Genomic DNA, 12,978 nt, shown 5'->3' with positions numbered 1-12,978 from the left:
TGTCTCCTTACAGCAAGAGATTTAAAAATAAACTAAAAGTGGAAACAAGAAGTAACACAGCGTTTAGTTCCTGTTCTGAGCTCTGTGTTGTGTGGTAACACTACTGTGTTGTGTGGTAACACTACTGCATCACTGACACTTGACAGACAGGACCGGAGCCGACATAAATACACACCTTCTGCATGCGTAAAATCGCATATGCATTCGTTTGGCGTGCGCTCGGCTGTCAGGCCGCTGACGGATCTTCAGCAGAGACGGCTGAGGAGGGATGGAGATGTATGACGGAGAGCTGGCAGAGGAGCAGCTGTCGTTTGTTGATTCTCTTTCACCTGGCAAAGACGCCTAAGCCCCGACGCTTCCCTCTCATCCTGAGAGCCGTACGGGGACAGATTCATCACGTAAACCGGAAAAAAAAAAAACTGTCACTTATTGCCCTCAAAATAAAAAGAGGCAGCCGTTCGACTGGCTCCGTCCTGAACCAACATGGCTGCCGGTCGGCGCCGCCAGCTCCGGTGCCCTTTTTTTTCCAATTTGGCCCCCGTCCAGCTCTCCACTCCGATTGCATCTCTCCCCCCGTCAGGGCCTTGGGTTTGGACGGAGAGAAAGAGCGAGGGAGGGGAAGAGCGCCAACACAAACATTGTTCCGCTGGCTTTTTACAAGCCAGGAGAGTGGGGGAAGTTAATAAGCAGGTATTGGTTTTTAACTGCGGCCCGTTTATTGCTTTGCCCTCGAGCGTGCTGGAGTGCTCCACTCCACCTCTTTCCTGTCCATCTGCCCATCACCTCTGCTAACCTCCTGCTCAATCTCTCCCTCTCTCTGCCTCCTCTGCTTTTGTCTTGACGTGCCTCACTCAGCAATTAATTCACCAATCCTCGTCATCATTTATTATTTTTTATTTTTTTCCCCCGTGCATCTAGCTGCCTCCTTCCTCCTTTTATATTCCGAACTGAGGCCGAACCATCGTTAAAACATTATAAAAAACACTTAATGATCTGTCATTATGCCACTATCGATTCAGTGTGCTTGAGAGTAAACTACGGTCAATGCTCCACGTCCGTCCGTCAGTACCGGACATCAGCCGGTCGGTGCAGTCCAGCTGTGAAAAGATGGATGTGATGCAGCTTTAATTACGTACGTGTGAAGCTATCGATCATCTGGTTTTCACTCCGGCAACCTCCGGCAAATGCTCGGATCTGCATCAGTGCAGTTTCTTTCTTTAAGGTTGCATCTTCAACTGTCATTTAAAAAAAATCGTATTTGAAAGACGCCTGAAAGACGACATTCAGGGGTGAAAGACTAGTCTAATATCTTCTGCAAGTTTATTGGTTGATGCTTTTGAAACGGGCTCAGATAGATCAGTCAGACAGCTCGGTCATAGAAGCAGTTTGGAGGTGACGCTTTTAATTCATCAAAAAAATGTTTTTAGATATGAAATGCATTAAATTGATTTCCTAAGCTGTAAAACTGACTAACCACCTGTTTCACAGTATCTCCTGTCAGGTTAATACACATTTCCTACAGTTATTTTATGTTCAAGGTTGAGGAGCTTCTTCTTCCAGTCCTGAAACCAAACCTCCACTCTCCATGAACCTGACATCAAACATAACAAGCAGAGAGATGCAGCAGGCAAGAGAATCCAGCGAGGAGGAGGGGATGACCAGACAGACTACAGAGAGCTGAGGGTGTTATGGTGTAGAAGAAGGCGATTTCATGTTCCTATAATCCTGAAAGTGCTGCAGTATGTGTCCTCCCCCGGGCTGGTTCACACCTCCAACAAGGGATAAGTGACAAACTCTCACTGTGCAGGAGAACACTCCAAATTTAACACGCTTGTTCCACCAGCAATTAACACGGCGACTCTGTGCAAAAAGCTCGAATCGGGGACCGGGCGGAAATCCGGCGGACGGCTCTCGTGGGATTCGTGGCATCCAATCCCGTCCTGCCCAGGAGGCCTATCTGCCGGTCCAACTGACAGAAGTGCAGTAGGAGAGCGCAGGCGCTCGACGGATGAGATTCCAGTTAGCCGGAGAAGCCGAGGAGAGAGGCGGGGGAAGCAGCCAATAACCTGAGCAGAAGGGATCTGGGGGCCTCTAAATATCCACACAGGGCTGGAAGTGTGAGAGTGCGAGCGAGCTGCAGCTCACTTCCTCTATTGCTCTCCTGGGCCACGGGAAGGAACAATATTGGAGAACGGAGCATCAACACTGCTGCTTATTGTCGGACGGCTGCACGAGGAGCCGGAAAAGCAGGAACTGATGCAATGAAGCGATTAAATCTGATGTTTTGATGAAGAAACTAATCGCGTGTGCACGAGGAAAGACGTGCATGCTGCAAACGCAGAGGGCAGTAATGCAAATGTAGATTAGAGCAAATAATCTGAACAATTTTCCAACCAGGCACATCTATTAACTTGATGTGTTGCATGTACGTCTGTATCAGTTCTCAACTTGATCCCTCCCCATCCCTCTATTTTCTTTACTTCCTCCTCCATCATTCATTAAAGGAACCAGTCTATATTCTTGATCTGGATACATATGCTGAGAACAGACAGCTCATGTGCTACACACTGTGAGCTGCAGATATGTACAGCCTGTATAAAGACAGGTAGCACCCCAGCACCATCGACAGCATTTAATAGTACTCCACAGCGTGTTGTTAGATGGGATATTGTAGCAGCTAAAGGTCTAATAACTTTATCAAATAGTCAATGTGCTGCCTCCTTCTCTCTGTTTCCACAGGACGTTTGGTGAAGTTGTTAACTGACTGCTGTCCAGAGGATTTGGACCGTTCCTCTGCTAGCGTTAGCATTAGCCTTTTCAGATGCATTTCAGTAGTACTTTAATTGTATTTCAGGACTGACATGTCACAGTAGTATGGATTTCAGGAGCCAAAGTTGCCCCAGTCTGGTCCTGTCTACCAATGAACTCATTTGCATCAATTAAGGCGTGGTCTTTGTCTGTATTTCTTGTTAGGTACGAAACATTCTCAGAGTGGTCTCGAGTTTTGAAGACGCACCAAAAATAAATCTCATCTCTTCTCAAGGATGTTTTGCACGGGGCACTTTTAACGTGCGCTCATCACTTCCAGAGTTCACACTTTCTTTCACAGGCCAACTCTGGCAGCCGCGGCGTTCGCGCTATCGGCCACTCGCACGCTTTGCAAATGCACCGTGGCGGTGGCGGCTCACACCGGCGCATTCACACCGACACACACTCTCCTCTCAGGTCGAGGTGGGGCCGCCTCGGGCCGCTGCTGTAAGTGTGTGATTAGAGGAGGAAGCGGGCAGAGCAAAAAAAAAATAAATGAGGACTCGCACTCACCCCTGTTAAGGTCTTTATGTTGTGCAGTGCATTCTGGGCTTCAAGGGCAGCTTTCCTTGTGTAAAACGTGACAAAACAGCAGCCTGGGGAGAGAGAGAGAGAAGGGGTGAGAGAGGGGGGATGAGCATAAGGAGCAACAAAGAGCATTTCCTCTATTCATCTGCTTGGCATCACCTGTCGACACTGGCAGGCGACGCTGAGCGAATGTTAAGGACAAAACATCCTAGCGGAGGGGAAGAGAGGAGCGTTTGGATGCGTTTCAGTGCTGATGAGTTACGCCTGAAGGAAGTGTCGGGCGCGCACACACCCACACACACACACACACACACACACACACACAAAACAATAAAGACACAAAAGGAAGACGGTGGAGAAGGAGTTGTCTCTTCATTAATCCTTCAGTAATCTGTGAGCAGTCGCTTTATCCCTCGTTCGCCGGAGAAAGTATTTATTTGTTTCTCGCTCTCTCGTGAATTATTTCCAGGGATTTGCGGCTCAAACTACTCCCGCTACGTTCAAATCTGAGATATTACGTCTGAGAAGGGAGACAAATGAACAGTTTAACAGTTCAAACGACTACGAATCAACGTGTCATTAAAAAAGTAGAAATCTCTGACGATTCAGCGGCAGATTCTGAGCTATTTTCAAGAATGAAACATTCACTCTCACGATCGATTCAGATTTAGGCCACGTTCAACCTTGACACTCAGACGTCTTTAAACCTGCAAATCAAAGCTTAATTAGCTTCCTATGCACTCAGCAGACGCCGGCACTGTATCTGAACTGAAGGAAGGAGAACGAAATGAGGGAGAGAGAGATTTTGCTTCTTCGTTAATCTGTGTGTAATCCCCCCTGCAGAGTGGGACGGGGCCGGGACGCTGCAGTCCCAGCAGCAGGACATGTAGGCCAGACACAGAGGTGTGACTCCTCTATTTTCTCTCTAATGCTCCTTTTTTTTTTTTTAGAGATTCATGTCAAACACGGGGTTCGGACAACGGTAAGGACTCCAAGCTGTCCTCACGACATGATTATGTAGCAGCTGCACGGAAATTAAGAACAAGACTGACATTTATCGAGACTACACGATGCTGAAGGTGCATCCTAAGGTGAGCTAATACAATAAAATTCAGCGGAACAACCGTAAATGATCTTGCATGGACCCCTACTTGGTAAACAAGACGGATTTACATACATTAGCATATGCCTGTGAAGGTTCTCAGTCATCCACGTCATGGTACAGCCAAAAAAAATGCTAAACAATGAGGGCAACTTAGCTTGGAGGGCAGGTTTTGATCTCAGCCAGGCCGGACCAGTTACATAACACTATAGGAAAATATAAATAACGAAAAAATTCCAATTGTTTTCCTTTGTTTTAGTGTTAAGAATTATGAAAATGTCTACATTTACTGTTTGGACAGCAGAACTGCTCCTCAAAAGTGAAGCCAAAGCAAGTAGAGCTCCCCCTGGTGGCTGGCTGCAGTATAGGTCATAAGCTCCACCCCCTCCATGTTAGTGGGTGGGACTTGGGCCAAACTAAAACACTAAAATACATGTCAAATAATTTTTTTTAAGGATGGTTTCTGTCATTTTAGGCAGTTAATATAACGTTGGTGAACGTTCAAATGTCATTTTAGCTAGTTATTTGACGCTATAGAAACAGGAAGTGGCATAATGGCGACTACCGGTTACGAAAAAAGCGCGACACCCCTGTTCTTTGAAGATCTTGTTCCGCTTGAGTGAGCTCCCTGTCCTTGACCCACTTCTCCTGGATGGCCAGTTGTACGGTTTCTTTGATTTTGTGTGAATTTCCGTTGAGTCAGTGTTGTTCCGATTTTTGCGCCTTTTTGTAAACTTCCTCCAGAATATCGTCGGGCAGCTGTGATGTCAGTTTGTTGAGCATCTGTTCGCCTTGACCCCTGACTCCCCACCAGTCTTCAGCAACTGAAGAAGCTACTTAGATAAAAAGTCAGCGTTTTTATTTTGGATACTATTAGCATAAGCCATCCACAGGTGAGCCACTGCTGCAGCTTCAGCATCTTCCTTCCAGGTTTGAACCCGCAGCCTCCAGCTCTGCTCATCTGTTCATTTCAGTGTGTATTTATTTGTCCCGAGATGAGCTGAGAGCACCGTTGTTTACATCTGCTTCGTCGCCCTCCCCATTGTGTTTGTGGCACACATCAACTCGGCGGGAATGAGGCGGACCGGTTGCCGGCTCCGTTGCCCTCGCGACACCCGCCCATGCGGAGCATCTTAGTGAAATCCAACGGTGAGCATCTGGAGCGGGTTTAGCATCCGAATCCCTGAGTCCCTTTGATGAGGCTGGGAGCGTAATGGATCTGAATTCCTGCGGCGTCCTCTGGGTGCCGGGGCTGTTGAATAGTTGGCCCCCGGCCTAGCGTCGGCAACGTGATTGGTGTTGTGATTCAGAGGGTTCAGTGGCTGTGTGTTAGCGGGGATAACGCTCAGCTTAGTGTTTTTTTTTTTTTTTTTTCTTCCTCCATGGCCCGCAGCGTGAAAGACAGCTCGGGGTGTCACTTCACTAAACCCTGAGCCCTCTGCTTCAACTATCAGCCTCAATTTACCACCAAGAGTTTCACACCGGCTTCCACCAGTTAAACGAGCGGAGATAAGAGGGGAAATTAGTCATGACTGACAGACTAAGAATTTACTAAATTTACTCCATGTAGGTCACCAGACTGATTACCTTCCACATGCTGTAGATGTCTGGCAGTTGTGTATCATCTTTGCTCTCTGGTATCGTGATAAGAATTTGGTGAGGGCTAGGGTGAAGAGGAAGCACTGATATCACTACACTAAGTACTGACACCAAATGTATGAGTGTATTGAAGACATTACATCAAAGTCTTTAGCTCTCAAAGACTGGTGGGGAGTTGGGGTTTAAATAGGAACATCTACAAGTCCAATTAGACTTGTTTCAGTGTTTTTATTGGATAGATATTAGTCTACTTATGGATTAAAAAGCACTTGTGGTAAAAAATGGTCCCAATCCTCAAATCTACAAAATTCAAAATCCTTATTTTTATATAGTGGTCCCAAAGTTGTCATGTGTCCAGTGTTGTTTTTGGTCAGTCAGTGGAAGGTTTGCATGCACCTCCAACCGTCACCGTTCACATGCACAAGCCATTCGCTCATCGTTGATCTCTTTGTAGCCGATGGCCGATCATTGCCAACGTAAATTACTTCCAAGTGAAACGAGCAGAAAATAAAATAATGCCAGTGAATGGATCTAGCTCTTCTTGCCATTTGCTGCTCTCTACCTGAAACTAAAACACCGTCATCACTGCCGCTACTCCATGATGGGAACCAAAGTCGTGGTTGGTGTTTCCCAGTGGTTGCTGCCTCAAAGCTGAGAGCAATTCAACTTGGTAGCCAACCCCCTTTGCACCGCCAATGGTTCTTTCGTCTATCATCTATCATCGCAACAAACTGCATGAATGTCATTTACATCCCACGGTCTCCGGTTGCCATGTTGCTGATAGTCTCTTCTTGTTTGTACGCCACGCAACAGGTGAAAGAAAACTTAAGAAAGTGAGGAACATAAGTGAATCAAGCACAGTTTGTACATGCGCACATGCTGCTTTCCAATGGCGTCGTGTTTATCCACATGAACGGCGCCCTCTTGGTGGAGATTTCTGTTGAAAATGTTAATATTTCCAAAGTTTTTCATTACACACTTGCATTTCCTTTTTTGCATCTGGACGGCAACAGTTGCCTTCCAGTGGCTTTTCTCACAACTTGCGGCTGATGTTACCACTTGAACACCAAACATTTCGCGTGTACGAAATTGAAAAAGAAATATTGATTCTATGTCTACAACTCTTTAAATATGCACAGCACACTTGGTGCAGCGCTCTGAGCGTTCGAGGGGGAGCTTTTTTTTTTTTTATTGCCTCAGAATTGTGCATTATAATGCCATTATAATTCCTTTTGCACCTGTGTTCAAGCTTTGGCCCCATGTGCGTGATTAGCAATTCCAATAAGGGTGTATGAGGGCTGGCTTCGAGCCGCACACTGTACATTAGGATTCTGCCGGAGTTTTCTGCGTGCCTGTATATGAGAGGGGGCTAGCTTTTTGGTGTTAGCAGTAGCGATTCTGAAGGCACATAATGCGGGGGAGGGTGGCCGGGCTGCTGGCGCCGCGTCAGCCGCTGTGTGTTGTGATTCCCACGGCGTAGCCGGGGCCCCGGAGCCAGTGCGGCATGTGGCAGATCGTCCCAGGTGGTGGGCTGTCAAGACGGGGATCAAAGAGCACAGGAGTGGACCTCACACTCACACACACATTTACACCCGGAGACGTTCTCGCAGTGTTCCCCTTCCACCTGTTTAAGAGTCAGCGCACTCGCGCCTCGCACATACAAAATAACCCTGCAGAAAACCAATGAGAGCGCACATATTCTAAGAGTGTGTCTGCCTTTTATTTAAACATATATAAGTGGGGGGAAGAAGTGCTGGAATAAGCTCCTTCCATCAATTTGTGTCTCTTGTCTCGCAACGCAAACATTTACCTGAAGGCCACGAGGGCTCAGAGCGAGGAGACACACTCTGCTTGTGTTGTTGAAGAGGGACACTCAAACGAGATGTGAACACACACATTTGGAGAGAAGGGAACAAATCTATTAGAGGCTGGTGGGGGTGTTAACGGTACACGGACGTGGAGGACATGCGGAAAGAGGGGCAGAGGGTTTGCGAGGCACAAAAAAAGAAGAAGAAGAAGAAGGAGGAGAGGGGAGATAAACAGCAGCTGTGAGTGGAATAGAGAGCAGAGGAGGGAGATGCCGGTTCATAAATGCTTCATGGCTGCTGAAGGGGGCCTTTGACTCCCCCCGCCTCCCCGCGACGCCCCGCCTCTGTCAACACATCTGCCCCGTCCAACAACAGGGCGACCCCGGCTTCTCGGCTCAAGACAACAGAGCATCAGAGAAGCTGAAGGGGGGGCTGATTTGAGGACGTTGAGGAGGTTGGTGTTATGGGCTGGCGTTGGCACATAGTCTTCATGTCTAAAAATTAGGCCAACCTCAGAGGTCACAACCTGCAATTTGACTTTCGTTGTGCCCTTTTTTTTTTCTTTGCAAATTCTTAATTTAAAAAGAGAGCCTCCCATCTCCCATGCCGCACAGTAGGTAGGGTGGGTGGGTGGGGTCATCTTAGCTTCAGCACCAGCTAATCTACTTAAATGACTTCCATTAGTCTGGGCTCCAGCGTCCCAGCTGAAACAGAGAATTCTTAAAATAACAATGGTTTAATTAAAGCCGATGGAAACGGCTGCACTGGCGCTGACGTGCTGACGAATTGACGCTACGAATAAGAAGTCCTGCTGCATCTGCAGTGCCGATCCAGATCTACATCATGAAACACATTCTGCTGAAACTAAAAAATAATAGGTATGAAATGTTGGGCTGTCTGTGTGGGAACCGAAAAGTGGCGAGAAACTACATTTCTTTTGGAAATCTTTCAAAGACGTTGCAGCAGACTCTAAACCTTGAGGCCATCCTGGTTGTTCGTGGTCACATCTGCTAGGCTTGTGTGAGCAAATATGCAATAAAAACATTGCTTTGCTAAATGGTCTTTAGTTATATAGCCCTTTACTACATATTGCAAAGCGTTTTCCAGTCACAGTGACACATCTACATCTATACTAGGCGCTGGGAGCAAAGCAGGGTTCAGTGTGTTGCTCAAGGACGCTTGGACATGTGGTCCACAATGTGGATTGAAACCTGCTCTACCTCCTGAGCCACCCCAGATATACAGTATGTGTTTAAATACCCCAAAACATCAATCACAATGGAGCTTTTCTGACAAAATTGCAGTGCGTCCTGCTGTGGAGCGTTGAATCTACCAGAAATATAACAGAAGAAGTGGACCTTTTTTCTCCAACACTGAGCTGCTAGAGTAGAACCAAGATGTCTCCACGTCTCCAACGTTGCTTCAACATGGATTCCAGCTTGACTCATCTTGTTTTAATACCTCCATGTTTCTGTCCCTCCTGGAAACTCGTCACCTGATGTTTACCCCACAAGGATAAAACATGCTCAGAGAGAATGGATTTTCTCCAACCAGAGAGACCCTAACCCTAATGATCTCCTGAATGGATTATCAAAGGCTTACACCACCTGTCTCCATCTGATCGAAACAGGTAAATGGTTGCTTAGGTGTAGACTCAGGTTAGGCAACGCTTATTTAACTGAATAACATCTGGCGCTCTTACCCAGAATTGTTATTTTATTGCTGTTACTTAAGTGTTAGCATCTGAAATTTATCTAGTTGCTCCAACTGCTGCTCTGCTCCGTACACAAAGGTGTGGGGTTGACTCAGACGTAAGTGAAGGAAGGCAGGGGTATGGTTTATTAAAAGGGGAAAAGGTGGTGGAGGGCGGAGAGTATCCCAGAGCTTCACCTCCATCGCTCCGGTTCCTTTTCTCCCCCCCTCCCCCCCCCCCCCCCCCTCCACATTGACCCGTGGGGTTCCTCTCAACCGTTGACATGCATTAACAACACTCTACTGCAAATTACCGCCAGCACGGGGGTCTGCGTGGGTCTCCAACCCCCCCGCCGCCGCCGCCTCCGCTCTAAAAGAAGCTCCATAATGTGTATAATTTACGTGCGTCAAAGAGCCGCTGAATGACAGCAAAAAAAAAAACAAACACATTTTGAGTTTGACAGCGCAATAAAGAACAGATTGTCAGATGGAAGCGGATGAGTGGATGGCTTCAAACAATGCTGCGTCTCTGACGGGCATTTGGCTGATGTTCTAATCCTGTTAACGCGGGAAGCGGTCCAGGCTCGCAGCACTTCACAAATCTACACAATCCACTGGTTACTTCGGTTGGAAACGCACCAATGTCACCCCCACCTTCACAAATCCCATCCCCCTCCCCTCGCTGCATAAAAAACAACAAAAAAAAAAACAACAAGGCCGCTTTCATATCAAAGCCTCGTTCTGGCCGACCCAAGAGTGCACAGAGAGGAGGGGTGGGGTGGGGGGCTCCAGCTCTGCAACTTTGCTCATAACCAAGCAACTCTCTGTGTCGCTGAGGCATGCAAAAGTATAAACAGAGAGAGGGAAGAGGATCCACACACACACACACAGACACACACACACACAATCTCCCATTAAAATCCACCTGCAGCTGCTCTCTAATTGGGCCTGGGTAGCCGGCTACGAGAGCTAACGCCTAGTTAAGGCGATATAATTGGCCGCTCTGCTTTGGGAAAGAATGAAACAAATAAATCCTCCGTCTCGGGTCGGGCCCGTCTCGACTGGATCCATTAGAGCAGATAATTGTCTTGGACGGCGGAGTGTTCGCCCCGGCGTTGCCATAGCTGAGCGAGAGGATACAGTTGGCCCGGCGGAGCGGATGTCTGCCGTCGGACGGGGGGGCGGGGGCGTTGGTGGTCCCTGGATGCGGCATCAAAGTAGCCCGGGAGGGCGGGGGGGTTGGATCTGAGCAGTGACCGAAAATCAGACGCTGTAATCTGCCTGCATGTGTTTTATCTCCAGGCCTGAAACTAGATCCAACAACTGGATATGTGAGCTGTTTATTCATTTTAGAAATCAAGATGATATTTCAGGTTTGAGGAGATAAAACTGAGGCTGACCAGGTCCCAGGTCAAACATTTATTAAGAGGAATAATAGCCTCTCAAGGCCTCGGTATTGATTCCAGCTTTTTGTGTTCAAGGCGTTGAAAACTACTGCGGTGCACGGCAGCATTTATTGTTGCACTTGAAGAGGAAAGCTTCGTGTCTATCTTTGGCGTTAAAACGGTCGGCGGTGGCGTCTTGCGGTTCCCGCTCTCCCCCAGAGATCGGCTGTCAATCAATCCGCCTGATTGACAGCGCGTCGCTTCTCGTATCAGATTTGAAGGTTTGATATTTCTACGGGTGGCCCTTCTCGTCTCCGTCTTTTCAGCTGTAATGTTTTGGCCGTAGGTCGAATCACTAATGCGCCGCAACTGACAATATCAAACCGCGATATATATATTTTTATTGTTATTGATGTTATTCCACTTTAAATGAAGACACAGGCCTTTAAATGCAACTGTTTGCCAAGAATAATCCAGTCCAAACACATCTTATTTAGGAACTGCTTGGTTCAAATTCCAACAAAGTCTGACCAACTTAAGCTCAAACACAGATATTCAAACGTACATACACCGATCTGGCATCTGTGGATCATCCCACAGATACTTGATCAGTTTGGGATTTGGAGGCCAGGTCAACACCTTGAGCTGTTCTTTCATCTTTTTAGGCGTTTTTGTGGCTGCATCCTGCTGGGGATGGCTGCTGCCATCAAGGAGTGTCATTGCTATGGGGTGGGGGTGCCTGGTCTGGTCTAGGTGGGTGCTACATGTCTAAGTAACATCCACATCAATGAATGAGTAGCAGGTCCAAAAGTTTCCCAGCAGAATGTTGCATTGACACAAAATGGTTGATGTTATTCACGTCTCCTGGCAGTGGTTTTAATACTGTGGCCGATATTTATTCCTAATGGCTTCCTAATTGACTCATTATGGAAATAATGACAATTGCCTTATAACCCCACCTGTAATAAGCTCAGCTCTGATCAGTCTTTAATTGTTTTACAGGCTTAATGATGTAATTATTGGGAAGAACTGATATTAGCCTCAAGCTTTAGCCAACAGCAAATCCAAATTAAAGTCCAACAAATACCCATCAAATCTAGAAAGACACACTTCCGATCAGTCAGATTTGGAAGATATTGACCATTCATAGTTATAATAACAAACAAAGGTCTAGTAGGCGTTTCTGGCCCATCCATCCACCCCAACATCCACCCTTCGCTAACTTCCTCCAATGCAGATGATTAAAGACAAGCTTCATTTCCCTTTCTTGATGGGTGCAAGTAGTCGTAGCATGTCACCAATCAGGTTGGCGTCTACCTCCTTTTTCCAGTCTTGGAGCCAAGCTGAGCTAATTAGCTGCTAGCTGTAGCTGCATTGGCGTACACACATCGAGCTTCTCGCTTTAGAAAACAAAGTTTCCCAGAATGCTGAGGCGCGCCTTTAACGGCTCAACGGCTAGCTACATACCTGAGAGTATAAATAGTGCAGAAAACTAAATGCGCAGAGAACATTGACTTGGCTTGAACAGGTGTCCTAATTACGGCTGCATTCCACTCTGGAGAAGGTCCTTTCTTTCTTTCTTTCTTTCTTTCTTTCTTTTTGTGCGTGCCGGTTCACGGTCACTTAATGGAACTGAGCCATCATTACTACACCTGCGCCTTTCCCCCCGGAGTGACAAGTCAAAATGTCGGCCGAGAGAAAAAGAAAAGAGGCTAATTAATGCTAATGAGCGAATCTGCCAGGACGAGCGGAAAAAAAACTTTCAATCACTCTGTGACAAAATTAGAGCGAGCCGGAGCAGAAGCCAACTCGCTCCTATTATTTGAAAAACGGACCATGAATCATGACGATAATAAATTGTTTTCTGCGCTGCATCCACATCCCCTTTGGCCTTTTGTGATACTTCTTTAGATTTTTGACTTATTTCCAGGTCAAATTGCGCACGGAGGCTTTTCGGTTGGATTCGGCCTCTTAATGAAGACATCGGCGGCTCGTGTGGCCGATGTCGTATCATTAAGATAAATGACACACACACACACACTCTGCAACAAACCCG

The 12,978-nt window shown here is 47.0% G+C and overlaps 1 protein-coding gene across 6 annotated transcripts in view; it reads right to left on the bottom strand.

Annotated features, from left to right (window-relative positions):
* Positions 1 to 12,978, bottom strand: part of celf2 (cugbp, Elav-like family member 2) — a 206,192-nt gene that overhangs the window by 65,441 nt on the left and 127,773 nt on the right. For all 6 annotated transcript variants that reach the window (XM_084573498.1, XM_084573499.1, XM_084573501.1 and 3 more), the window contains one exon: positions 3,322 to 3,404. In XM_084573498.1, the coding sequence (XP_084429624.1) occupies positions 3,322 to 3,404 (83 nt within the window). The remainder of the gene's footprint in view (positions 1 to 3,321; positions 3,405 to 12,978) is intronic.

The sequence above is a fragment of the Chelon labrosus genome (assembly GCF_963514085.1).
Source record: "Chelon labrosus genome assembly, chromosome: 23".
In the NCBI taxonomy this organism is placed as follows: Eukaryota; Metazoa; Chordata; class Actinopteri; order Mugiliformes; family Mugilidae; genus Chelon; species Chelon labrosus.
The sequence above is the reverse complement of the archived record's forward strand: the minus strand, read 5'-3'. Positions and strand labels throughout refer to the sequence as shown.